The 27273-nt window shown below is 33.6% G+C and overlaps 1 protein-coding gene across 2 annotated transcripts in view; it reads right to left on the minus strand.

Moving 5' to 3' along the window:
* LOC145267067 (RNA/RNP complex-1-interacting phosphatase-like) overlaps positions 1-27273 on the minus strand; it is a 95222-nt gene that overhangs the window by 56017 nt on the left and 11932 nt on the right. For both annotated transcript variants that reach the window (XM_080123022.1, XM_080123023.1), the window contains exons 2-4: positions 16192-16267; positions 10068-10087; positions 9246-9345 (exon numbers count right to left, since the gene is read on the minus strand). In XM_080123022.1, coding sequence (XP_079979148.1) covers positions 9246-9345; positions 10068-10087; positions 16192-16267 — 196 coding nt within the window. The remainder of the gene's footprint in view (positions 1-9245; positions 9346-10067; positions 10088-16191; positions 16268-27273) is intronic.

The following is a 27273-nucleotide window of genomic DNA, read 5'->3' on the forward strand; positions in this document are numbered from 1 at the left end:
ATCCTGATACCTAGAAGAACTATAGGAAGAGCAGACAACCAAGATTCTCTTCTGGCAATAATTGCTGTCTTTAATGTTCTGTGTGCTCGCTCAATCATTCCGTTCGCTTGGGGATGGTACGAAGTCGTTCTCAGCCTGTGAAACCCTATAATTTTTGACAGTTCTGAGAACAGCTCAGACTCGAATTGGCTACCTCTGTCTGTAATGACATGGAGGGACACACCAAATCGCGATATCCACAGATCAACAAAAGCAGTTGATACTGACGCTGCAGTTATTTCGGTCAATGGACAAGCCTCTACCCATCTCGTATTTCTATCGATGCATGTTAATAAATAACGATAGGGAGAGAAATACGGGTCTGTTTTGCTCTTGACTGGTGGTAGAGGGCCAACAATGTCAATGTGTACAGTTTGAAATCTGCTGGATGGCAATTCAAATGGATGCACGTCACTTTTTGTGTGTTTGTTTATCTTTGCTTGTTGGCAATGCTGACATTCCTTGCACCATTCCTTTATTGACTTGGCCATTTTGGGCCAAAAATATCTGGAAGTTATCATTTTAGTTGAAGCAGCAATTCCAGGGTGTGACAAGTTGTGTAAACTGTCAAAAACAGATTTCCGGAGCTTTTGTGTGACAAAAGGTCGTGGAAAAGGTAAAGACACGTCACATAGGATTGTATTATGTTCATTAATCTGATACGGCTTCAGTTGATCACATAGAGTTTTTGTTTCTTCATCAGTGGTTTGGTGATTGGCCATCTCCTGTAAGTCACAAATATCAATTGTGATTGCATACGCTGGTCGCGATAAGCAATCAGCTACAATGTTCTGTGAACCTTTTATGTGTGAAATATCAGTCACATATTCACTCAAGAAACAAAGGTGACGCTGTTGTCTATCGGATTTTAAAGGTGTTTGGCTTTTAAAGGCGCTGCAGAGCGGTTTATGATCTGTTAATAACAACAAGTTTCTGCCTTCCACCTGATGTTTAAAATACAAGACTGCTAAATAAGCAGCTAGCAATTCTCTGTCAAAGGTAGAATATTTTTGTTGAGTTTGTGATAACTTTTTTGAAAAGAATCCAATAGGAATTGGTTGATTGTCAATCATTTGATGAAGTGCTGCTCCAACAGCGTAACTGGAACTGTCCGTAACAAGCTGATAATTAGTAGCTTTTGAATCGGGATAAGGTAGAGCGGTTACACCTGATAAACTTGTTTTTATCCTTTCAAAGGATTCAACTTCCTCCTTTGTAAAATCTATTTTCTTAGATTTTTGATTCAACCGAATACACTCGGTGAGTGGTAAACTGATTTCACTGAAATTTGGAACTAATTTTCTGTAAAAATTTGCCATGCCAAGGAATCGACGCAGTGATTTTGAATCGTTTGGTTGAGGAAATTCATTTAATTCGCGGATTTTCTTGTCACTTGGCTTAAGACCATCAACAGATATGTGAAATCCCAAAAATTCAAGTTGAAAAACATTGAAAATACATTTAGAAAGGGAAATTTTAAGGTCGTACTCACTGAGTTTCTGTAAAACAGTATCGAGGTGTTTGGAATGCTCTTCTTCACTATTTGAGAAAATAAGAATATCATCGATGTATATAAAAATACAATCGATGTCGCGGAAAATATTGTCCATCATCCTTTGGAAAGTACTAGATGCGTTCCGCAAACCGAAAGGCATGTAATTGTACTCATATAAACCGAAGGGTGTTGTGATGGCTGTTTTGCATACATCATCCGGATGGACTGGTACTTGGTGATAAGCAGAAGATAAATCAATTTTTGAAAAAACTTTCTTACCGTGCAGTTTTGATGACAAGGAATTTATGTTTGGCACTTGGTATCGATCTGGTTTTGTTATAGTGTTTAGTAACCTGTAGTCACCTACAGGTCTATAAGTCCCATCAGATTTATTCACCATGTGCAAGGCCGAACTCCACTCTGATTTAGAGGGGGATATAATTCCGGCATTCTGGAGTTTCCTGAATTCCTCTTTTGCTATGTTGTATTTCTGGGCTGATAACTGCCTCGTTTTAGAGAAAGATGGAGGGTTACTGCCAGTTTCAATTCTATGAAACACTTTAGGTTTTGTTGCATTGGAATCGCGATGTGGAGAAATTAAGTTGGGATATTTTTGCGAAATTGTGTGAACTGTTGTGTCGGCAACGTTATCCGAGCATAAAGCAATGTTCATAAGTATTGGTGATGGCTGTGCGTTTGAATATCTTTTGGTTGTTTGATCAATCAATTTGTTATTTGTGCAATCAACTATTAATCCAAAATGATTCAGAAAATCATAACCTAGGAGAGGTCTGGTAGTTTCTGCAATGAGAAAGGTCCAAGTGAAATCACGCCTCAAGTTATGAAGTGCCAGGTTTAATACTGCTTGACCGGAACATTCAATGTTCTGACCGTTAGCTGACACAATTGAGATGTTTGTTGGGTATATAACTATACCGCTTATATATTTTCTTGGGATTACAGATATTGCAGCTCCCGTATCCACAACAAAATTCAATTTTATAGCTCCTAACCGTGCGGCTACTTCAAGAAGCGGCGAAGATGTGGAAGCTATCACGCTTCGCCGGGTTAGTTTTCCGATGTTTTACTAAAAGCAGGGGAGGCAGGACGAGAACTGGGTTGCATTTGCACATTCCGTTTGTCTGGCCATTTACACCATGGTTTGCAATATTTTGCACGTTCGGCAAAATATAGATGTGAACGGCAGATTTTGGGTCTCTGATCCTTGTTAAAAGGACGAACTCCATTTGGACAATTATATGATTTTTGTGACGGATTACTTTTTCTTTGAGATCCGTCATCACTCTGGTTACGATGGTTTTGGTTCCATGATATCTGTTGTATATGCGTGGCTTCCTGTCTATTAAAATATAACAGCAGGTCATCGGACATTTTACCAAGTCTTTCCAGATCGAGATCAATTTGTGCTGCTACCACGGGTTTGATCGAATGAGGTAGGGCTTGGATGAACTTATGTCGGACAATGTCTTCTCCAACACCAATTCTACCTGCTAACGACATGAGTTCGTTCAAATAAATCGAAGGACGTCCTGTCATGATTGAAGATGACATTAGTTTGTCCAGCATTTCAGGCTTTGATTTTTCATACTGATTAATCACAGCATCTTTTAACTTATCAAAGTCTTTTGATTCCAGTATGCTGTTTTGTAATTTTCCAACTATATCCGTTGGTAGTGACGCGAGAATATGATAAAATTTTTGTCTTGGTTGCTTAATGTTCATAATACTGAACTGGGCTTCCATTATTGAAAACCAAGCTAGTACATTTGAATCAATAAATGCCGGAGTTTTCATCGCAATTGACTGCACTGGTTTATCTTGTTCTGCTGCCATGTCGACTTCGTTTTCTGCCATTTTAGTTTTCCCTTTTGTTATTCACACTTTTGCTGTATGTTGTCTTTTATAATTTTGTTATGAAGATAGGTTTTTATGTTAAAAATTTTTTTTTTTTTTTTTTTGAAAAGTAGATTTTTATATTCAGAAGGATTTGTTTTATCGTTTTCATACAAAATTTTTTTTTATTTTTGTTGAATTTCCATAGTTTTTCGCGACCTTGGTGAAATTGTTTCTTGAGTTTTTTTATTTACTTTTGTTGAAATTCACATCAAAAGTTGGTTATTTGAAGTATTAGAAGGCAGTTTTTTTGTTTGTTTGTTGGTCCATGGTGAATTTGTAGTGAAATTATTTCTTGGGTTTTCATTTTGTTTAGTTTCATTGAAATTCACATCAAAAGATTGGTTACTTGAAGCATCAGAAGATAGCCTTTTTTTTTGTTTTTTTTTTTTATAGAAATGTTTGCGTGTTCAAAATAATCACGTCGGTGGGTCGCCAGTTTTGGCCTTTTCCAATGTTTCTTACATTTGTTTATTATTTATTAATTAATTTTACTATTATTGTGGGGAAAAGTAAAGAGAGCAAGACAGAGAGTCGAATTTACGATGTTCTTTCGTAGAAAATATATCAACAAAACAAATACAGTTAACTCTCAATTTATAAAAAAAGATTTATTACTTTCTAGGAAATATTTCAATGAAAATAATAGTTCATTTATGAGTGAACAAAAGGGGGGAATTAGTTGAGATTAAGGAAGTTTTAAAATAATTATTTACATAAAATTAATTAAAAATGAGCATGCGATAATAAAAGGGGGAATACAAAAGTTAGTTACTGTGTCTGTGTGTTCGCCCACATTGTTTTATCAGCCGACTCGCCTGCTACGTTCACAGTGTTGTCGCGTTAGTTTTGAGCTGCAGACAGTAGTGATATATATATCTTTCAACACTATCTCTGAATTTTTGTTAACTGCCTTTTTTTGGAAAATACAGAGGGTTTTAAAGATTTTCACCGGCTCCCAGACACATAATTTCCGACAGCCCGGAAAACTCTCTGATTGGTCAAAAAAAAATCAAAACATTGAACCTCCAGAGCAATTCAGTAAAAAGAAAAAGGGCGCCTCTAGCCGCTTGCGCAGAAAACGTCTCGGGGCACTTGAATTTCCGGCAGCGAAAGAGTGAACATCGTAGCTCATCATATACTTTCATTTTTTTATTTATATATTTATTTATATTAGCCAAATCTATAAATATAAAAGCGAAAATGTATGTATGTATATATGTGTGTTCGCTTTTTCTATATGTCTACAAAAGGCTTTTTTCAGAGAAGCAGTCAGTCGCTTCACAACTTTTAAAAACTTTTAAAAACTTTTTATATCACATATAAATCGTAATATCTCAGTTAACAATGAAGCTCGCCTGTCTATTTAATTTGGTCGATTTCGGGAAGATAAATATTCAACATTTGTCACTCGCCGCATGTGGGTTAGTCTTTTTCCTATAACATCTTGGGGGGAAAAAAAAAGCGTTCAGCAGTAAATGAATACTATCCCGCAGTCACACTTGACCTCATTAACTCATTAAAACGGGCACCTGCCAAATCCAAGTAATTAAATAAATTCAAACGTGTTTCCGTTAGCATCTCGCGATGGGGCAATGGTTAACGTCGCATGTTTTTTTGGTTTTTTTTTCACTTTAATTTACAACTTTGCCTCAACTGTTCGGGTTCGATCCTCATACATACTTTTTCTTTTAATCCCCCACCCCCGGAGTTTCAACACACACCTCCAAACACCCGGACAACGCCGGGTACCCCTCGCTAGTTGAATGTTAAAAAGGTTATATTTTTGGTTCTGTAAGACGAAACTAGATGAAAATTTGCAGGCTTTTTGAAAATCATAATACTATTCGATGGTTAAAATTTTATGACAATAGGTAAAAAAGAACCTATATTTTCCAACCAATTAGACATGCCAAAATTTGTCTACATTTGTGAATATAGTGTCCTGGCAAGCCAGCTTTAGTTTTGTTGCTTTGGGATGAATTTTACTTCGGATTTTTTTTTTTTTTTTGCTTGGTTGTCTCCCCTGTGGTCTTGCCAGGTCACTAATATAAATACTAGGTATGTGGACAAGTAACCATGTACAGCATGCACGCAATACTCTTCGAAAGATAGCTGCAATGGTTGGGACACGTCAGGAGGACGGATGGGGAACACAAACCTAAGGCAGTAGAAATGAAGGGCGTCCCAAACTATGCTTCTTAGATTTTGATTTGCATGGAGCAATGCGACATCACTCTCCAGGTATGGGAAAGCCTGGCTGACAATCATCCTGTTTAGCGATTGACAGTATGACAGGGCACGTTCAATGCAGAAGCTGCATGTAAGGAATTAATTGCAATGAAGAAAGTCAAGCGGAAGCAGCGGCATCAGCAGCCATCCACCTTTATCTGCACCAAGTGCGGCAGGGACTACCACTCCCAAGTTGGACTGTTTATTAAAAATCAAGAATGTATTTAAGTTCAAAACTCTTCAGTGATTTTTTGAACACCCAGTATATTTGATTTTTTTTTTTTTTTACCTTAATTGTTTGTTGACTAAATCCCCCGCCTTGCTTCCTTGACTACTAACATGCAGAAACTTAAATGTAATGCAAACCGACATCTCGCTACTCAACTCCCCACTTAGATGTCTCGGCATGATTCCTAATAGGAGCCTCTTATTGCCCCTAATGGCAATTTGTCTTGCTTGAGATGAATATAATTTTTTTAAAAAAAGTGCTTGAAAACACATTTTTCACCCCAAATGTGAAAAACATTACAAAAAAAGTCCTCAGATGTACCTCTCCACCGTACAGTATATCGATACACTATGGCTGACTGGGATAGTTTCCGTACATTTACATCAGATCTACCTGTGCGTTCCATGTTTAAAAAGGATGTGTCCTCTATAGTATCAGACCTGACAGAATGGTTAATTGCAGGTATAGATCGTTTCATACACTTGAAAAACTTCCAGCTAAAACCTAACGGCCAGCCATGGTTCTCTTCAGAATGTGCTGCTGCTATTGCGCATAGAAATCACTTTTTCTATTGCTTCCAACGTAATAGATGTATTGAGACTAAAGACGTTTTCAGGAATGCCAGCAACCATTGTAAGAAAGTAATAAAGAATGCAAGAGAGTTGTATGCTCAGTCCGTCAAGTCCAAAGTAGCTGAGCAGCAGCTTGGTTCCCACCAGTTTTGGCAAATAGTAAATATAATCCTGAACAGAAGCGTGTGCTCTATCCCAACTATCATCAATGGACCTGAGGTCATCTCGTCAGCATCAGACAAAGCCAAACTCTTTGCCAAGAACTTTGCAGCTAATTCTACCTTTTGCGACCAAGGCCGCCAACCCCCAATATTTCCTCCTGTATCAGAAAACACACTATGTGATATATAAATATCTGTTCGTGATGTTGCCAAGCTAATCAAAAACCTTCATTCCAGTAAAGCAACCGGCCTTGACGGTATTCCAGTTATAGTGCTAAAACAAACTTCAACCAGAACTAGCACCCATACTTACAAAACTGTTTAAACATTGTCTTAAGGAAAATTGCTTCCCATCACCCTGGAAAATCTCATCAGTATGCCCTGTATTTAAGAATTCAGGTGATTGCTCATCTCCCTCTCAGTACAGGCCAATAAGTCTCGTGTGCGTCATGAGTAAGTTGCTGGAATCTGTGTTAAATAGAGAAGTAATCAACCATCTCAGCAAAAATAAACTTCTTAGTGACACACAATATGGTTTCCGTTCTGCTAGATCTATAGCAGATGTGCTTACAGTTATATCTCATAGATTTAGTGAATCGCTGGACAGAGGCAACCTTTCTAGGGCAATTGCTCGGCATATCTAAGGCCTTTGATAGAGTATGGCATAAAGGTTTACTTCACAACATCTCCAGCTATGGTATAGCTGGAAATGTCTTCTCGATTATTAAATCATTTTTCCCTGATAGGTTCGTAAGAGTAGTAGTTGATGGGCAGAAATCAGAAGCTATTATTAATGCTGGAGTCCCTCAGGGTTCCATCCTGGGCCCTACTCTTTTCCTGATTTACATTAATGATCTTCCAAATCAGATCCTTATATCATTCGTAGATATTTATGCTGATGACACTACTATCTATAGTAGCACATCTAAGACCGTAAACAACCAAGTTCTCTGCGATTCTCTCTCTTCTGATCTTGAGCACGTGGTACAATGGGGAAAGGAGTGGCTGGTTATTTTTAATGCATCTTAAACCAAACTGCTTTCTTTACATCATCAACGTTCTGATCCCCATCTGGCATCAATTGAAATGAATGGCTCTCGTCTTGGGGAGGCCTCATGTTTTGACAAACTTCTGGGCTTGACCTTTACTCCTAATCTGAAATGGAACACGTACATTAAATCTGTTGCCAAGGCTGCTGGAAAAATGGTGGGATCCTTTTATCGATCCAGTAGATATCTCACTGCTGATGCAAATCTCTATCTATATAAGAGCTAGGTACGTCGAAGGATGGAGTACTGTTGCTACATTTGGGCAGGAGCTGCTAGAAAGGACTTGTCCTGCCTTGATAGAGTTCAAAATAGACTTTGTGGCCTCGTAGGAGATGTCCTTTTCTCTTCCCTGCAACCTCTATCTCACAGAAGATGTTGCGGGTTTGTCTCTGCTTTATCATTATTTTCATGGCAAGTGCTCGACTGAGCTCAATCTATGGTCCTCCCTCGCCAAACTTTCACAAGAAACACTCGTCTAGCTGAAAACACTATCAATAATTCCCTCCACTCTTTATCTGTGCCTAAACCTAAATGTAGATTCCATGAAAAAAGCTTCTTTCTTAGAACTGCATGCCTGTGAAACTGTCTCCCGTTCTCCTGCTTTCCAGCTGACTACAATGTGATTGTCTTCAAGTCCAACATAAACAAGTTCTTGATGAGCAGTTCCACTTAAGTTAACAAATTGACTGAATTTCTATTACGTACAATTACTATATTGTTCAATTGACTACTGTACACTCTTAGCCCTTATCCTCAAGTGGTCTCTGGGCCTTGATAAGTGGTGATGCCTATATAAAAAAAAAAATAAAATCTTATCACAAAAAGTAGTAATCTAACTTTAGTAAGTGGTTAAAAAAAAAACAAAAAAACTGAATTATTTAATAGAAGGAATTGTATATTTATAAAGAGAAAAGATTAAATTTAGCTTACGTTCAAATTTTTTCAAAAGACAAGTTTGTAATATCTATTTATTAATAGGAGAGTTCATTCTCTGGTTATTCGATGATTCAGGGGAGATAATTTGAATATAATTCAGGAATATAATTGATGATGATTGTCCAGAGTCCCCCCTCCCCATATAAAAAAAAAAGCAAGAACAAATCTGTATGGTAGCCATGACGGAAAAGAAATATATTCCAAAAATCATAAAAATTGATCAAATACTTCTATTTTTATGGATAAAATAATTTTTAAGCAATTAACATGAATACCGAAAAAAAAAAAATCTCTAAAGTTTGAATTGTTCCTTGAAACGTTTTTTAAAATTGCGTTCCAAAACAGCAAACACCTTGTTTAGCCATAAAATTTTATTATTTAAAAATAAAACTACTTGTTTTATGTGATTTTTGGAATATGATATTTTCTTTCTATCACAAGTACATACATACATCATACAGATTTTTCTTTATTTTTATTTTTTCATATCGAGTGGACTCTAGTTGAGCATCCATAAATTTCTGAAGATATTCAGTCTACACCTTTATAATCAAGTTAGACTCAATCCTTTTGGAAAAAAAATAAACCCAACAATAAAACACAAACTTGGATACTTACATCTTTATTATAATACTTAGTCGTGTTAGTGAGATCTATAACCATTGCAAGCTTTTTCCCAAGGGATTTCACCAATTCAATCAGGTCTTCAGGAGTAAACCTAGAAAATAAAAAATACGAAGTACTTCAAGAAGTTTCCAGACTTTTTTTGTACAGGCATTTACAAATGTTATTGCTATACATCTTTTGAGATGACTGACCAATTTTTATGATTTCAGGTTCAAATGAACGGCTACAGTAAGAATTGGAATACATCATACTAAACTAGGAGGTCAGAAGTTTCGCTATAAAGATGTAAAAAAGCGGCACCTGAAGGCAATGAACATCAATGTCGAGAGTTGGGAGGTACAAGCCAAAGAAAGAAGTGGTTAGCGGAACAGTCTCCACAAAGGAAAGAAAGAAATAGAGAAATATTGGAGAAGACTTAGAGCTGAGACACTATAGATGACACAACCCTGGCACACACATGCAGTGCCTGTGACCGGATGTTTCACACAGAAAGAGGACTGTGCCAACACCGAAGGATAAAGCACTGAGGCCCCGACTAGTCATCGTCAAGATTGACAGACTGCGTACATATATATGGAATGTAGAATTTTATTATAACGACTAAATGTACTTAAAATGGTGTTCTAAAGTTACATAAGATAGTGGCTAATAGTCTAGACATAGCAAATTTTTATGTAGCATCTGTTATTGCAAACCTAAGGTATCTTGTCCAGAAGGGAATTTCTGCAATCAAAATATTATATAGGAAATAAAACAATCTTTACAAAAAAAAACAAAAAAAAAAACAAAAACAAAAAAAAAACAATAACTTACCTTTCTTCTTCTGTTAACATCTGAAACAGTAAATAGATTTATTTTAATAAGATACTTTAGATGAGTGTCTTTAATATTAATCTATGTGTCATTCCAAAAGTAAAGCCTCCTATTTTTTTTAACACAAAAAGTTCAAGAGCTATGAAGACGGGAGGGGTGCCATTTCAACAAGCAACATTTTGTGTTCTAGAATTTGTCCATGACAGGGGTTTCTTTCTTAGAGTTTCATACCGGCAGTATCTGGAACAGAGAGATGAAACTTTCAGGTTATGAATGCATCAGTTCAGTCATCATGACGATGCAATTTCCAAACACCTCTGATCCATTCAGTTGGAATAAAAATAGGAGACATTACTTTTGGAATTCCCCTCATATACTATTAAAAAATATCTAGAAACTGATAACTGGTTTTGAGAGAGAGTGTTCATACACAAATAGAAATGTGATTGACTGAAAAATAAAGAACCGCGTTTGTACAGATTTTCAATGTCTATTTTTAAGAACTTTTTAAAGTATCTCAAGACCATCTCCAGAGAAAATTCAAATTTTCAAAATGAAATTTGATATATAAACAACTAGCCTGGATGCCCGGGTGTTTGGAGGAGTGTGTTGAGCACAAAAAAAAAAAAAAAAAAAAAAAAAAAAAAGCGGTGGTAGGCAGGCTCAAACTCCTTAATTGAAAAAAGAGAATGACTTTCGAAAATATTGGCGAAAAAAAGCAACCCCTCCCTGTAGAAAAGTGCCCAGTTGAGAGTGAAGGAATTAATGTTTTTAGCCAATTTTTTTATATTTGTCATCTGAAGGGTCAAACTTCAAAATGATACCGATCTCGTGAAAATCTGTAGCCTCTGTTGAAAATTTTTGTGAGACAAACATACATTTAAACATACAAGTGAAATTTATATTAGAGACTAGCAGGGGGGGGGGTACCCGGGTGTTTGTAGATGTGTGTTTTTGGGTGAAAAATCGTTGGTCGGGTGTTTGTTTAAAAAAAAAAAACAAAAAAAAAAACGAAGACTTGACGCGCAGTTGAAAAATAATAACGTGTGAAAAAACGTGCGACGTTTAACGGTAGGTGCCCGTTTTTGATGAGTTAATGACGTCAACTTTAAGTGCGGGACAGTGTTTTATTTACTGCGAGTCTGTTCGCTTCTTTTTTTTATACGAAAAAGCTTAATCTATGCCAATGAAAATGTTCAAAAAATAAAGGTGAACTAATAGCAGCCATAAACGAAAAATGGAATAGGATAAGAGTGGATTTATGCCAAAAACTTGTTTTCTCATTCAAAAAAAAAAAAAACCTATATGTTGTATGAAGCTAAAGGTAGTTATATAAATAAATAATTTGTAAGTGACCACTTTTTTTAACAGACAAAAATTTCCTTGTTGTAAAATAGTTTCTATCACAAAGAAAATATATATATATCACATGTGGAAAATAGGTTGGTTGTTTTTTTTTTTTTACATAGGAGTCACCAGTTATCAAGACCCAGAGGCCACTCGAGGATAAGAGGTAAAGCGTGTACAGTAGTTAATGGGACAATATCATAGTCATTGTTACTAGTGTATTTTGGTAAATTGGATTACTTAAAGGGGAAACGGCTCATTAAGAACTTGCTATTGTTAAAAATTTGCATAAATTTATGTTTATTGATAAAACTATGGATGACACATTTTTCCTCACACCTTTTTTTTTTTAATAGACTGCTATTATATGCTATCAAAAATATCTATACACTATTAAAAAATAGTTTTGGGGAGTTTGTTCGTACACAAATAAAAATGTAATTGGTTGAAAAATAAGAGGTCACAGCAAAGCAGTAGTCAATATCAGAGTTCAAATCTCACTTAAGTCTAAAGGAGTATTTTTTAAAACTACATTTTATAAATTTAAAGAAATTAACATTAAATAATCATAAAATACTAGCGGAACCTGTGGAAATCCCACAGGCGACTCATTCATACGTAATATATTGATGTTGGCATTCTGTAGATGTTCAGCATAAATGGAGACGCTCTGATATTATTGTAACTATCTTGTTAAAACTGCAAAAGTATTTATCTAAGCTAGCAGAAACGCTTGGTGTAGTCCTGTAAAACACGCAAAAATATATTTTAATTCTTGCAGATTTTGTATATATTATTATAGAGTTAATGTTCTATCGATTTTATATTATCTATATATATAAAAGCAAAAATGTGTGTATGTATGTATGTTCTTTTTCTGTATGTCCGCAAAAGGATTTTTTTTCAGCGGTTTCTCGAGGCAGTCACTCATTTTTTAAACATTTTATATGCTGTCTAAATGATAATATCTCCGACTTAATCATAGGAGTCGCCTGTCTATTTAATTTGCCTGACTTTGAAACGTTAAATATTCGACATCTTGGGATCGCCGCATATTGCTTTCGTTTTTTGATATAAAAAAAGCGAAACTCAATCCGAATTCCTGGCCCACGGCCAGTGGTCTCTAGAAAGCGATGTAATGTTTGGTCAATGTCGGCGTACCGTCATCATATCAGACGGTTGCTTTCATTTAGAGATGAGACACTCCCCTAATAAACGGGGGAACTGTTTTTCCCCAAAGTTAGGTAAAAAACAAACCGGGTTATTGACCTCATTAAAAACTGCCCCGCAGAAAATGTTAACTGCTGAATAGCTATTGCTTACATCGTCGTCGTTACGCTCACACAAAACGTTAACTCTACGACTTCCGTGCGGGCACCTGTCAATTCTCTTCTTACTTAAATAAATTCAAACATCTTTCAGTAACTCATTCTGGCTGGCCGAATGGTTAACGTGTCGTTTTTTTTCACATTTTATTTTCCAACTTCGCCTCAGGGCTTCGGGTTCGATCCTACCAACTTACCAAAACTTTGCTTTATCCCCCCCCCCGTTTCTTTTTGATTTAAGAGTACACAGGCCTCGAAACACCAGGGCAATGCCGGGTACTGCCGCTAGTATATAATAAATTTGGGATTTCAAAAGTAAAGAATATATCTATATTACTTGGGTTCATCAGCTTGAATCGAAACCGAATATCAATGTTATGAATATATATAACTTTAGTTTCTCTTCAGCAATTACCAAAACCAAAACATGAAGAATTCTTGATAAAATTATTTATAAAAAAAATAGATTACTAAGGTGCCATCAGCTAAAATCGAAACCAAGACTTATGCGAATTCTTGATAAAATTATTTAAAGAAAATAGATTATTGGAATGCCATTAGCTATAATCGAAACCGAAATTATGAAGAATTCTTGATAAAATTATTTATTAAAAGAAATAGAAGTCGTCATGAGCTGATATATTTTCCCCTTTTGATATGAAGAAATTATGATTTATTACACAAAAGATAATATTAATTATCCAAATAATAACATAATAAAAATAAAATATAATAAAAAATAATTATTAATACTATTATTAATTATAACAAAATAAAAATATTTAACATATATAATAATAAAAATAATAAATTACTTAATTAAAAGGAAATAACAACTAAAAGATTATATGAAATAATATAAAAAGTATTACTTAAGAATTTGAATGAAAAACGTTTTTTTAGCGTCTCTGGAGACTTTCAAAAAATGGAACAAAAAATATTCTAGCGCTAACTATAAACAGCAAAGGATCGTTATTTTTAACTCAGTTATAACACAACGTTGGGACGCAATGAGAGGCGACCACCTATTATAACTCCGACCAAAGGAAAACACAAGAAAACTCGAGTCGTTAAAATAACAGATGAACCAAACAAGATAGAGAGAAAAATCTTTCATCTAGAGACTGGTAAATATAGATTTTTCTGAATTATCTTTGACCAAAAAGCATTTATGTCTAAAAGATAAAAACAAACATTATTAAAAAAAAAAAAACCATAGACTTCTATTAAAAGGGAAATAACTAGAAAACAGAATTATTTCCGTTACACTATCGATTATAATCAGCTTATGAGACATTCGTTTTTCTTTACTATTTTTTACTTTGTTTCTCCTTTTCCTTGTTAATAAAAATTTGTTTTTCTTTTCAAATTATCTTCTTTTTTTTTTTTACTCTTTTTTTTTCATTGATATGTTTGCGGAGTTCCGATACCCCTAGACTAGGAACAAATCCGTAACAAAGTACATAACAATTAAACGAAAACAAAATAAATAACATCTATGTAAATCGCGATATCTCCAAAGCAGTCGTGCGAGATGGTCTAGTAGTAGCTTCTTACCATTTGGTCCCGATTTAGAATCTCGCTAGATTCAACCACTGATAAGTCGTAGATAACGAAACACGTGCAAGTAGACAATTTTAAAAACAATGCAGAAAATAACACACACGCTATTGCATTAATATATAGATTATAAAACATAATTTTCTTTAACAAAACCATTTCATAGTTTGATAGTACAAAAAAGAAAAGATTGACCAAATGTGAAACAAAACAAAATATAATTTATTGAAAGTGGAAACGGGATTAAGGACAATGTAATCCTTTAAAAATGGGCAAACATTTTTTAACAACTGTTATCCCCAACTTAATAAGTTTCAGACAGTTTCTCTCTTTTTTTTAAAGCTTTAAAAAAAGACCAGTGTTGGGACAATTAATCGGAATTTAAAAAAAAAAAAAAAAAAAAAAAAAAAAAACGGAACTTTTGATGGTATTGTAATCAGTATTGGAAAAAAAAATTTGTGCCTATTTTTCAATGTCAAAAAAACGATTCTTTTAATCGTCTTTTTTTATTTGATTTTGTTTAAAGCAAAATCTTCCATTGCTGGTAATAATGATAAAATAATAAATATTTATTGATTTTTAAACAACCAGTAGAACTAAAAACTATAGGTCATGTCCCACAAGTGATTATTTTTATGTTTAAGAAAATATTTGCACATTTGACATGTGTTTTTATGGTAATCATGAAAAATAACTATAATTAAATATTTAGATATTTATAGAGAATCGAAATCTGTAATTGTATCTGAATTGGGAATTTAGTACGAAATCGGTAATTGTATCGGGATCATCCCATCACTAATATGTGTATATTAGTTACAGCATATCAACCTTTTTCATATGATTTAATGCGGAATCCAGTAATTTTGGAAAAAGCTTTCATGTTTCAACTTCTTTATATCTTCCAATATTTAATCATAGTGTTTAGTTTGGTTGTTTTGTAGATCTAAATAATTGTTAATTTATTTTATTGCAGACTATTATCCTCATCTTTCTTAGTTTCACAACGTTTCGACCAACTATTCCTCTGGCCTTCGTCAGGTGGTAACCGCGACGGGACAGGAACTCCGAATCTCATGCATTCTCAGCAATTACTGCCATCCATAGTTGTTGTCTCACCATGTTTTTGGCCAAAGTAAGCCTCCGGCCGGCTTTGGGTAGGATTGAAAGCGCTATCTTTAGACAATTTTCACCTGGAACCGCAGAGATTTAACGTCTATCCACTGCGCCATGGGCCCCAAAGTTCCTATCCCGTGACAGTTACTACCTGACGAAAGCCAGAGGAATAGTTGGCCGAAACATAAAACAACAACTAATAAAGATGAGGATAATAGTCAGCAATAAATAAATTAATAATACTAATCTCAATAATGAATTCCAATTGAATAATATATACCAAAATTGTTGTTTTTTACTTTGCAAAACATGATTGAGTTTTGCAGATAGAAAGGAAAGAAACATCAATGTTTGACGCATTTTAGGCCAGAAAGTATTTTCAGACAGCCGTATCTGGTATCACCAGGTGAATGAATTTGATTGTATAAAAAATTACTCGCTCTCTAACCACCAGATATGTGGGGGATTTTATTAGGGTTTGATATGCTGTCAGAAACGGACTCAAAATGTCATTTCCTTCTGTCGAGAAAGTGGAGCATACTTACGTCATCGAAAGTTGGAATGGAGGGGTGGGGGTATACAACCAGTAAAAATAAAATCTAGAGATCATCTCCCACAGGTGTTTAGGGTTTATTTTTATGTTCAAGAAAATATTTGCACATTTGACACGCGCTTTTACTGTGATCGAAAAGAACAACAACTTTATAAATATTTAGAGATTTATAAAGAATCGGAATCAGAAATTGTATTGAAATAGTCAAATCACTAATACTTACCATTTTTAATGGTGTCTTGCAGGCAAGGAATTGTGTTCCAGGAATCACCTGTCCGATTTTGGAATAATTGTGCCATCTGAAAAAGAATAATTAAGGCAATGTAGATTTTTTTTTTTTCTTTATAGAAAAGATCTGGCAAACTTGCATATTAACTTTCTCGAACCATTTCCCATTTTGAACATCGTAGGAAGTAGACAACATTAGTTAGTTTGGCGACCAGCCCAATCATGTTCCTCGCTTCTTGCTAGTTTCATTTTGCACAATGTTTGGATAAAAAGTAATATTGTTTTTAAATATAATAAATAAGAATATCCATAAATTTATTTCTGTAAAAATGTGTTTGTAAATAAACATTTGATAAAAATAAGTATATTTATCTGGGAAAAAAAACAACTACATGTGAAAAATTCATATTTTTTGGAACTACAAGGTGATTTTCTTAATAAAAATAAAACGTTAGTTTACCAGATTTTTGGAATATACAAGGTGCCTTCAATGTTTCTAGTCTTTTGTACAGACATTTAAAATTGTCGTAGACTCTTGAAAATTTACTATGTTATTGCTATACATCTTATGAGATTGCTGACCAATTTTTATGCTTTCAGGTTCAAATGAACAGCTACAGCAAGAATTGGAATACACCCTACTAAAGCCTGATTGTCACAGCTGGTGAATTCCAAAAATGCAATCTAGACATGAGGACATTTTAGAAGAACGATATGCAATAAAATCCTGTTTTAAACTTGGAAAAAAATGCCACAGAAAGGTATGGAATGCTTCAGACTGCTTTTGGAACATCTTGTATTAATCAAGCATCAGTTTTTGAGTGGCATAAGAGATTCGAGGAAGGCAGAGTGTTTGTTAAGGATGATGAGCTGTGGGAGGAGTAAGGAAGTGGCCAAATAAAGAATTTCATGACTAAGGACCATCATGGGTCTATAGAGACAAGTGCACAGTTTGATGTCAATGTGGTAACTGTATACACAATTATTCATAGGGAACTGAAGATGCAGAAGATTTGCACAAAGTTTGTCCCAAAGGTGCTCAGAGAAGATCAGAAAGAAAGATGCCATGGACATCAAGAAAGTTCCTCACCCTCCCTATAGTCCAGACCTTGCTCCCTGTGACTTGGTTATTCCCTAAGCTCAAGGAAAACCTTTGGGCTGTTGTTATTGTTATTATGAGACAATTGAGGAGATGAAAAAGGCTGTGACATTGACATGCTCACACAAGAGGACTTCCAGAAGTTGTTGAAATGGTACAAGTGCATTGCAGCCGGAGGAGATTACTTCAAACGGGACTAGAGTTTCATGTGCATATAGGAAATGGGGTTGGTGCAAAGACAATCGATAGGAAATTGTTCACCAAGGAACACAAAAGGAAGCAAAAACATTGTTGAGCAAGGTGTGGCGGTTATTTTTATGACAAATGGTAGATATAAATTTAGAGTTAATTTATGAACAGTTTTAGGTGTGGCCATGAGTTTTGCAACAAGAACAGCTGCAGATAATCTTGGGTTTGCTACAATTGAGGATAGTTGCCAGTTTGGGACAGTTAAACACAAACTGTGGTCAGAGCAGACGGAGAAATGAATTGATCAACCGACTGATGAACATAGCCATGACCGAAAACTAAAATGTAAACCTCAGCATGCAGAGGATCGATGGTGTCACACACACACACACACACACGCCAAGTACAACTAATATTTTTAGAAAGTGTTGGAGTCAGTGTTTTCTTTGTTTTATTTATTATGCTTGTGAACCTTTGAGAGTCACTAATGCAAGAGATAACCACACAATCAGAAGAGAAGAAAGAGAAAAAAATCTATGATACACAACATTAAGGTCGGCAATGTTGTTGAACAAGGGGACCACATGGTATTGCTAGAAATTATTTGGAAGGTTATTTCTAACTTCTACAGTAAAGGCAAAAATACTTATCGTTATTATTATTATAAGTATCATTATTTACTCACTAGGACTTTTAACAGAGGCCAGCATCAAAGATTTCTCCTTGAGAACAACCTGCGGTGTTCCCTGAAGTCTGAGTGACAACGAGTCTCCGCAGTCTTGGACAGGTCATTACAAGTGATTACTCACTAATAATAACCGGTGGGTGTTTCCCTGGAGTCTGAGTGACAATTCTCATCGGTTTTCTAATACACTCCACTTCTATGATAAACAGCGCAATGGTCGTTTACCAATAATTTATCATTGACAACAACCATTGGGATTTGATTGGCGATATGTCTCCTCAGCATCCCAACATTCTCTGCATCCTTCGAACGAAGATCTATTAGAAATTATTTGGAAGGTTATTTCTAACTTCTACAGTAAAGACAAAAACACTTTTGCTTAAGAACAATCATCTTTTTTTGGATAAAGTCTTTGTATTTCAACAAAGTTTTGTACTATATATTCTCTGCACTTGTAAAATAGATTCATTGAGATTTACTCGAAATTAACAGTGATTCAGTGTTTATAATAGTCTCAACATATTAAATGAAAACGGTATACATTGAAATTAACAATATTTAAAAAATAAACATTTATAATATATATATATATATATATATATATATATATAAATTTCTTTTGCTAACCGTTTTCCTCTGAAGAAAAAGCTAAATCTTTTGTTAGAAATTATTTCGAAGGTTATTTCTAACTTGTACAGTAATGGCAAAAATACTTCTGTTTAAGAACAATCTTTTTTTTTTTTTTTTTTTGAATAAAGGTAGTAACAAACCAAACAAAATCAATTATTGCATTCAATTAAAAATATATTACAATTCCAAATATAACAAAGAGATACTGGAAAGTGTTCGACTGAGCTTCAATCTATGGTCCCCCCTCACCAAACTTTCACAAGAAACACTCGACTAGCTGAAAACACTATCAATAATTCCCCAAACTCTTTGTCTGTGCACAAACCTAAACATAGATTCCATGATCAAAGCTTCTTTCTTAGAACTGCAGGCCTGTGGAATTGTCTTCCGTTTTCCTGCTGTCTATAATATGGTTGTCTTCATGTCCAACATGAACAAGTTTCTGATGAGCCGTTCCACTTAAGTTAACAAATTTACCGAACTTCCATTACTATCGATTACTATATTGTCCTTTTGACTACTGTACACTCTTTAACCCTTATCCTTGAGTGGCCTATCGGCCTTGATAAGTGATGACCCTATGTAAAAAAAAAAAAAAAAAAAAAAATATACTTTGTCGGTTTCTTGAGTGATTTTCTACGTTTTCCTTGTTTAAGAAAATCAGTTTAGTAGAGGTGAGGCGCTCTTCCTTATTTTTTTTTTTTGTCAATCAAAATTAACTTCCTCCCAATATTTAAGAGTTCCTTCCTTGGAAATTTTTTTCTGAGAGTATATATATAGAACCTTTCCTCTCAAGTAAAGTGTGAAAAGAAAAAACAAAAAAAAGAAAAAACAAAAATAAAACAAAAATAAAAAAAAAACATTAATTATAATAAACTCATTTATGCAAATTTCCAAACATCTTATTCAGAATATTTCCAACAGTATCACAATGGTTTTATAAAGATATAGGATACTGGCAAATATGAAAATTTTTCTAGCCCTGTAGAGGGAGCCCACCTTTCTGTGTATTTATTCCAATTCATATTACTTGAGAATGTCATAGTGGAGAGAGTAAACAGACTTGCGAAAACAAACATGGCGATGTTTGAAAGGTGCTAAATGGCTTGCCTCTCCACAAGGGCAGAGTTAGACACAAGGTTTGTAATGTAGGGAAAATTCAGCTCCCTAAAAAAAAAAAAAAAGGGGGGGGACACTGAATAGGAACAAAAATAAAAATTGTCTCAGCCATGAAAGATTTCTCCCCCACTGACCGAGGACAGAAATGGTGAAGTGTAGCATCAGAACAGATACTACACTGATCTTTATTTAGTTTTTTGTTAAAAAAAAAAAAAAATAAAAAATAAATAAATAATTTTAATGCTAAACAAAAAATGCAAAAATTACAAACAAGAAACTTAAATATGAAGCCCTTAATAAGAAAATCTTTTTGTTTTTATTCAAGTAACAACATGGCAATAAAAGTAATGGCTTTATCTTGTTAAACTCAGGTGATCAAGTGTAGTTTTACACGAGTCATTCTATAAGTAAGACATCTTCATTTTTTAACTAAAAAAGCTAAAACATTGAAAAGCTATGAAGATGGGAATGGCACCATTAAAACGAGCAACCTTTTGTGCTCCAGAATTTATTTTTTATACACAGTCACCACCATTCCCAATGCACTTCAGTTAACCGCGCCAGAGAATGCTTTGTCACTCATGTTTGTTGCTACTCTGAAATCGACAAACCTCTCTCCTAACTGTGCTGACATCAACTATCAGCTAAACAGGTGCTGGTGAATGTTGATGGGTCAATTTTTTTCTGCATGAGGGAATTCAATGATGCATCCCTGTTTCTGACACACATCTATCACAGGGTTTTTTTTTTTTTTTTTTTTAAGAGTCTCACACTGTCAATATCTGCAACAGAGATGAAACTTTCAGATCATGAATTAGTAATACCCACGGACGAAAAAACGCTTTGGATAATCACAGATTTCAAGGTAGTTCTACTAAAATAGCCATATTTTTTAAACCAAAGCACTTCAAGTCTTCAAATTACTACTGTTTTGTTCGGAAATGAATATACTTTCAAATGAATTAATAAATATTAATGTACATTATATATTTTAAGAGTTTTAAGCAAATAAAGTGATAAAAATGTGAACGTCATAAAATGGCGTTTTCGGTAAGGTTTTGTAATGACCCCCCCCCCCTGTTTTCTAAAGGTCCGTACCGTGATTGTATGAAGAATTTCGTCATGAAATTTGGGAACCAATTAGAAGAGGTGTTAATCTTAATACTGTCAAGTGTCCGAAATATTTTTGACCATTTCTTTTTTTGTTGTGTTAAAAATAAGACTTTAATATGACGAGTATTGAACATTTTGAAAAAAAAATTCTTCGGACACCCAGTAGTAAGTAAATCAATCTTTTTACTATCTTTATCAATTAAAAGTATTGTTTTATGTTGAGTAGGACCGCGGTAATTGATAATTTAAAAGGACCTACCCGAAAAAAAAAAATTGTTTCTATTTATCGAATTTGGTCAAATGAAGTTTAAGCAGCAGCAGCAGCAGCTCCAGCCTGTAGAATCAGCGATAGCACAGTTGTAAACAAACACGCGTTCTTTAATTTTTATTCAAGAACGAATTAAGAAAAACATGAAAATATGAATATAAATGTTCTTATGTTTAATTAGAACTATTTTGTTATCAGAATAACATTAGTTTAGAACTATTCGGTTTTCAGAATATATAATAACAACAATCTTAACCAATTCGGCATTATAAATCTGTTGCAATTTCTCACATTTCTCGTCAAATTTAAAAACATGGTTAAAAAAACAAAAACTTTTGTAGATATATAGCTTGCATGCACTTTTATTCTTTAAATTAGTTTTGAACAGCGAATTAAAACAATGTTTTACTGCGAACAGCCACAAATGTTTTTTTTTCAAAATCAAAATAAGTATCAAAATCTCGTTTATACATAGATTCGAAAAAGTTGTCAAAAAACAAATATATAACAAATAAATGTTATCAAAGGCAAGATAAGTTACTTTTCTACCAAACTGGATATATTTTTTGTGTTTTTATTCAATGTAACATGTTTATTCAGCTCGAAAAAAATACAGTGTTTACCGTGGAAAATTAAAAATGGCGCCCGCCCGGCCCGACTCTCTTTGACACGGTAAGTTTGAGAAAAGGAGTTAAAATAAAAAAATTATACAAAATACTGTTAAAAACTCACCGAATATATGTCAGCCTATGTCACGGTAACATATATTGAGCGAGTTTCTAGCAGTATTTTGTCTACTTTTTTATTTTTAACTCTTTTCCCCAAACTTACCGTTTCAAGAGAGTCGGGCGGCGGGCGCCATTTAAATTTTTCCAAAACATCGGTAAACACTGTTTTCAAGCTGAATAAACATGTTACATTAAATAAAAACACTAAAAAATTATCCAGTTAGGTAGAAAAGTAACTTACTTTTGATAACATTTATTTGTTATATATTTGTTTTTTTGACAACTTTTTCGAATCTATGTGTATAGTAATACAAACCCTCAAAATCTATATCAATATTCTTGAAATTTTAAAAGCAGTTAGAAAACACATCAAACTACAATTAGGAAGCTTTTTATTTCGTTATTTTTTTTTCTACTTATTAAGCGAAAGATATTTTTACAACCTGCTCCAGCATAGTATAAACGGCCTATGGAATTAACACCTTCAACCTCGAAAATAGAAATCAACAAATTTTTGAACGCTCTTTTTGAAAAAAAGCTCTCTTAACTTCACCTCTAATACAAATTATGTGTGGCAAGTCTCCTCCTAAAACACTCTTTAACCCTAACAATAACACTAAGTTCGAGTGGCAAGCCCCCCCCCAACAAAATACCTCTGTAAGCCACATACAAGCATCTAAAACAAACAAACAAAAAATAGATCCTTCCTTAAAGAAAAATACACATAAAAATAAATTGGTTAACTGTCCTAAAATGCTAGAACGGCCAGGAAATGATGAATTATTTTACATTAAATTTTTGTGAAACTAACCGCTCCCCCCTCTAATATTGTTTTTGTTAGCTTTGTCTCTGTCAAGTTTTCAGTATGTTCACACATAATTTTCCTTAGCCCTAATTAATTCAAAGTCCGAATGGCAACCCTCCCCATATTCTCATTGCATAGAAACCCTCTTAAAACTACACATAATCATCTTAAAAAAAAAAAAAAAAAAAAGCATGCATATTTTCCCATAGAAAAAAAAAACAGTTAACTGCCCTAAAATGCTAGAATGACCTGTAATAGGAAATTATTTTACATTCAATTCTAAAATAATTTGTTTATCTTTCATTAAAGTTTTTCATGGCATTTTATACATAATTTCCTAAAAAGGTAGAATCACATTTTGGAGGGGTGGTCAGAAGATGTTGAGTGGGGTTAAACAGAAGGTGTTAATCTACAATAATACCAAAGAAATATTGCAATATATTCATTTTTAAATGATCTTATGTTTAGATTTAAGTTTTTTGTACATAAAGCACATTACAATTCAACTTTGAGTTCTCCAACTTCTTTTCTGTTTATGGATACATGGCATTTTTAAGGAATTGCTGCATATTTATGCACATTTACTGCCGATTATTTGGAAACCATAAACTTTGGGAGATTTTCAGTTGCATATTCTGATTCCTTGTACAAAAATACACTTATATGGTAAATTTCATTTCTTAGTCTTGTGTTTTAACAAAGATATGACATTTTTACTGAAAAAGTAGTGTAAAAAATGTGACGAAACGCATATGGTCTTAGAGGGAAAAATATCCAAACGTGTGAGGCACAAAAATAGCCATAACTTCCTTAATTTTAATCAGATTTAAAAAATTTTAAAAGATTCTTTCTTAGCTCATCAAGCTCATTCTATGCATACCAATATTGAAATATTTCAAGCTATTTCAATTTTTTCATGTGTATTGCTACATGAATGCATAAGTTCAATCATCATAACAATGCAATTTGCAATCCCCTCTCATCCATTCGGGTGGAATTAAAACAAATAGGAGGCATCACTTTTGGAACGTCTTTCGCATTAAGGTTTTTAATAGGGAGACTGCTTATCAAATGGTTTTAGGATTAGTGTTACTGTTAGGGTAACTGACTTTTTTTTTTTTTTTTTTTTTTTTTAAATCTTTTCAACATGAATATAACTGAAGGCCTCATATAACCATTTTGATTTTAGTGTAATAGTATGCCGCACAAGCATCAAAAACAAATTCTGAAATAAATTGCAATTTCAGCACGTTAAAGTATAGAGGTCAGTATATAATTATATTTGACATTTGTGCACTGCTGCAAAGGAACCACTTTTTTGGGTTTTCAGTTTGGAGATTCGGAGAGTGCACAGTAGGGGGCAGACAACTTTCTTTCGTGCATTGATACAAAGTTTTGACTTCGTTACAAAAATTGAAAATTTGAAAAATAAAAAGTTTTTTTCAAAATTCACACGCATTTCAATAATACACGAAAAAGATTTATAAATGCTCAAAGTCATACATTTCGACAACTTTTATTCGTTCATGACAAACAATAAAGTTTAATAATTATATTTTATGAGATGAAAATTCCTGAATTTATATATTATATATATATATATATATATATATATATATATATATATATATATATATATATATATAGGTGTGTGTGTGTTAAAAATCTATTTTGTGTCATTATAATTTTCTTATATTCATTTTAATTTAATAAATGTGTAACAAATCTTAAAAAGAAAAAAAAAATGTATTTTTGTTGAGATTCGGTACTGAAATTGAATTTTTCTACCCCTACGGTGCAGTGCTGCCTGCAGTGCTGCACTCTGCAGTAGTGCACTAGTGCACTCTCTAAACTGACCCCCCGCCCCAAGTGGTTCCTTCGCAGTAGGGCACAAACAAGTGTCTTAAATTCTACTGCGTTTACTGCTAGTTATTTATTTTTTACTCTTTTTTATACTTCTACAGTTTATCGCCGAAAATGGAGACGCCATTTTTTTCGCGCACCTGTGTTAAAATCCGAGGCCGAAATCAGTATTTTAAACTATGAACGAAACATGAAATAAAAAACAAAATAATTAAACTAGATAATGATTTTTCGGTTTCATTTTAAATTTGTTGTTGACCCTTCAAAGTTGCTTTAATGTAAAAAAAAAATGAATCATTAAAATTATTTATTTGTTCGGAAAAAAAAAAAAAACTATTTTAGGGTTTGTATTACTGTACACATAGATTCGAAAAAGTTGTCAAAAAACAAATATAGAACAAATAAATGTTATCAAAGGCAAGATAAGTTACTTTTCTACCTAACTGGATATATTTTTTGTGTTTTTATTCAGTGTAACATGTTTATTCAGCTCGAAAAACATGCAATGTTTACCGATGTATTGGAAAATTCAAAATGGCAGCCGACTGTCTCTCGGAGAGGGTACGTTTGGGAAAAGGTATTATAAATAATGAACTAGACAAAATACTGTTAGAAATTCGCTCAATATATGTTACCGTGACATAAGTTGACATATATTCGGTTGTTTTCTAACAGTATTTTGTCTAGTTTATTATTTATAATACCTTTTCCCAAACGTACCCTCTCCGAGAGAGAGTCGGCTGCCATTTTGAATTTTCCAATACATCGGTAAACACTGCATGTTTTTCGAGCTGAATAAACATGTTACACTGAATAAAAACACAAAATATATATCCAGTTAGGTAGAAAAGTAACTTATCTTGCCTTTGATAACATTTATTTGTTCTATATTTGTTTTTTGACAACTTTTTCGAATCTATGTGTACTGTAATACAAACCCCCCAAAACGTTTTATTTTTTTTCTACATATTTTAGGCGGTTCAAATGAATATGCTCTATTGCTATTAGGGAATTCCCCTGACATCATATTACGCAATAACCAAACTAGGACGATCACCTAGAGAATAGAGAAATTTGAGGTTGCAAATTTTATTGCGCCTGGCTTAGTCATCTCTTCAATTTTGATGGCGACATTATGGACGGAGGCAGTAGAAAATAATATTTTTAGACTTTCATTCTTTTCAAAAGTGAAAATTCAACTTGGTGACTTATAAAATGGCTGGCTGTGTTACCGATTTTTTTTTTTTTTTTTTTTTTTTTTGCATTGATTACGAAGCATCAGTTTAATAACGCAATAACTTTGTAACAAGGAGGTTTTGAAGCAGATGCTACTCGCCAGAAAGTAATGAGTTAAAATAAAAAATAAAATAAATAAAAACGAATTTCCGGTTTTGTAAAAAATAAAGGTATTTTTTTCCGACCTGTCCCAGAGCAGTATAAACACCCCCCAACCTCCCAATGTTAAGAACGGCTTTCGAGATTGAGGGGGGGGTATTCGGAAATCCGTTTTTAACATGGGGAGGTTGGGGTGTTTATAATACTCTGGAGCAAAAATTTACTGTTAATAAATTACTGTTCCACACACGTCCAGCTTTTCTAACCTTAACGGTTGTTAATAAAATTAAGTGCACGCGTACGAACAAGTACCCCCCCCCATATACTTGTTATTTTCGCCCCCCCCCCTCTCTCAGCGGATTTTTATTAAATAGGGGGTACTTCTACAGTTTATCGCCGAAAATACTGACGCCATTTTTCTTTGGAGCAACTGTTAAAATCAGAGGGGGGGAAAAAAGTATTTTAAACTATGACCAAAGTAGGAAATAACAAAAAAATTACAAAATTGTTTCATTAAAATTATATTTTCTTACGCAAACTTTTCAATGTCTTTTGATACAATTTTATACAATAAATGTAGGCACCGCCAAAACTGGGGGGAGGGGGCAGGTAAGTACTTTTTGACGGACCGTCTTTTTAAAAATCTACCAAAAATCAGGTAATATCCAATCAATACGAAATTTTCAGCGATTATTAAGAGAATGAACTTTATAACAGTGTACTTATTTTTCATAAACGATATATATATATTTTTTTTTTTTTTTTGCTTACAAACCCCCACCCTTGTTTTGAGGGGGTTCCAAATATGCTTAAAATAATCTGAAACTGAAAAAAAAACATCATGTTGTAAGGGACGGGATTATAGATAGATAAAAAAATTTTTTTTTTAAAACTTGTTTGCATACCTTATTTTGATGTCTGAATATCAAAACTTCGATTTAATTATCCCGCTTTTAAGTTTTGAAGTTTGAAATTCGGTGAATATGTTAAGTAAAATAATTAAGTTAAGCAAAACAAAAAAAATTTTTTTTAATATTTATACGAAAAAAGCCATTTTAAAATCTTTGATAAATAAATTAACAATTTCTTTTTAGCGAGCCGAATAATGCATGACCATTAAATAGGGCATGCTTTGAAGAATCGATACAAAAAAAAAAAAAATTCGATAAATATTGTGCCCTTTGTGTTAAAAATATCATTATTTTTTCGATCAAGTTTGGAAACGTTTGCCGCCTTTCGACTA

The sequence above is a fragment of the Euprymna scolopes genome, chromosome 42 (assembly GCF_053919585.1).
Source record: "Euprymna scolopes isolate OS-2025 chromosome 42, ASM5391958v1, whole genome shotgun sequence".
Lineage (NCBI taxonomy): Eukaryota > Metazoa > Mollusca > Cephalopoda > Sepiida > Sepiolidae > Euprymna > Euprymna scolopes.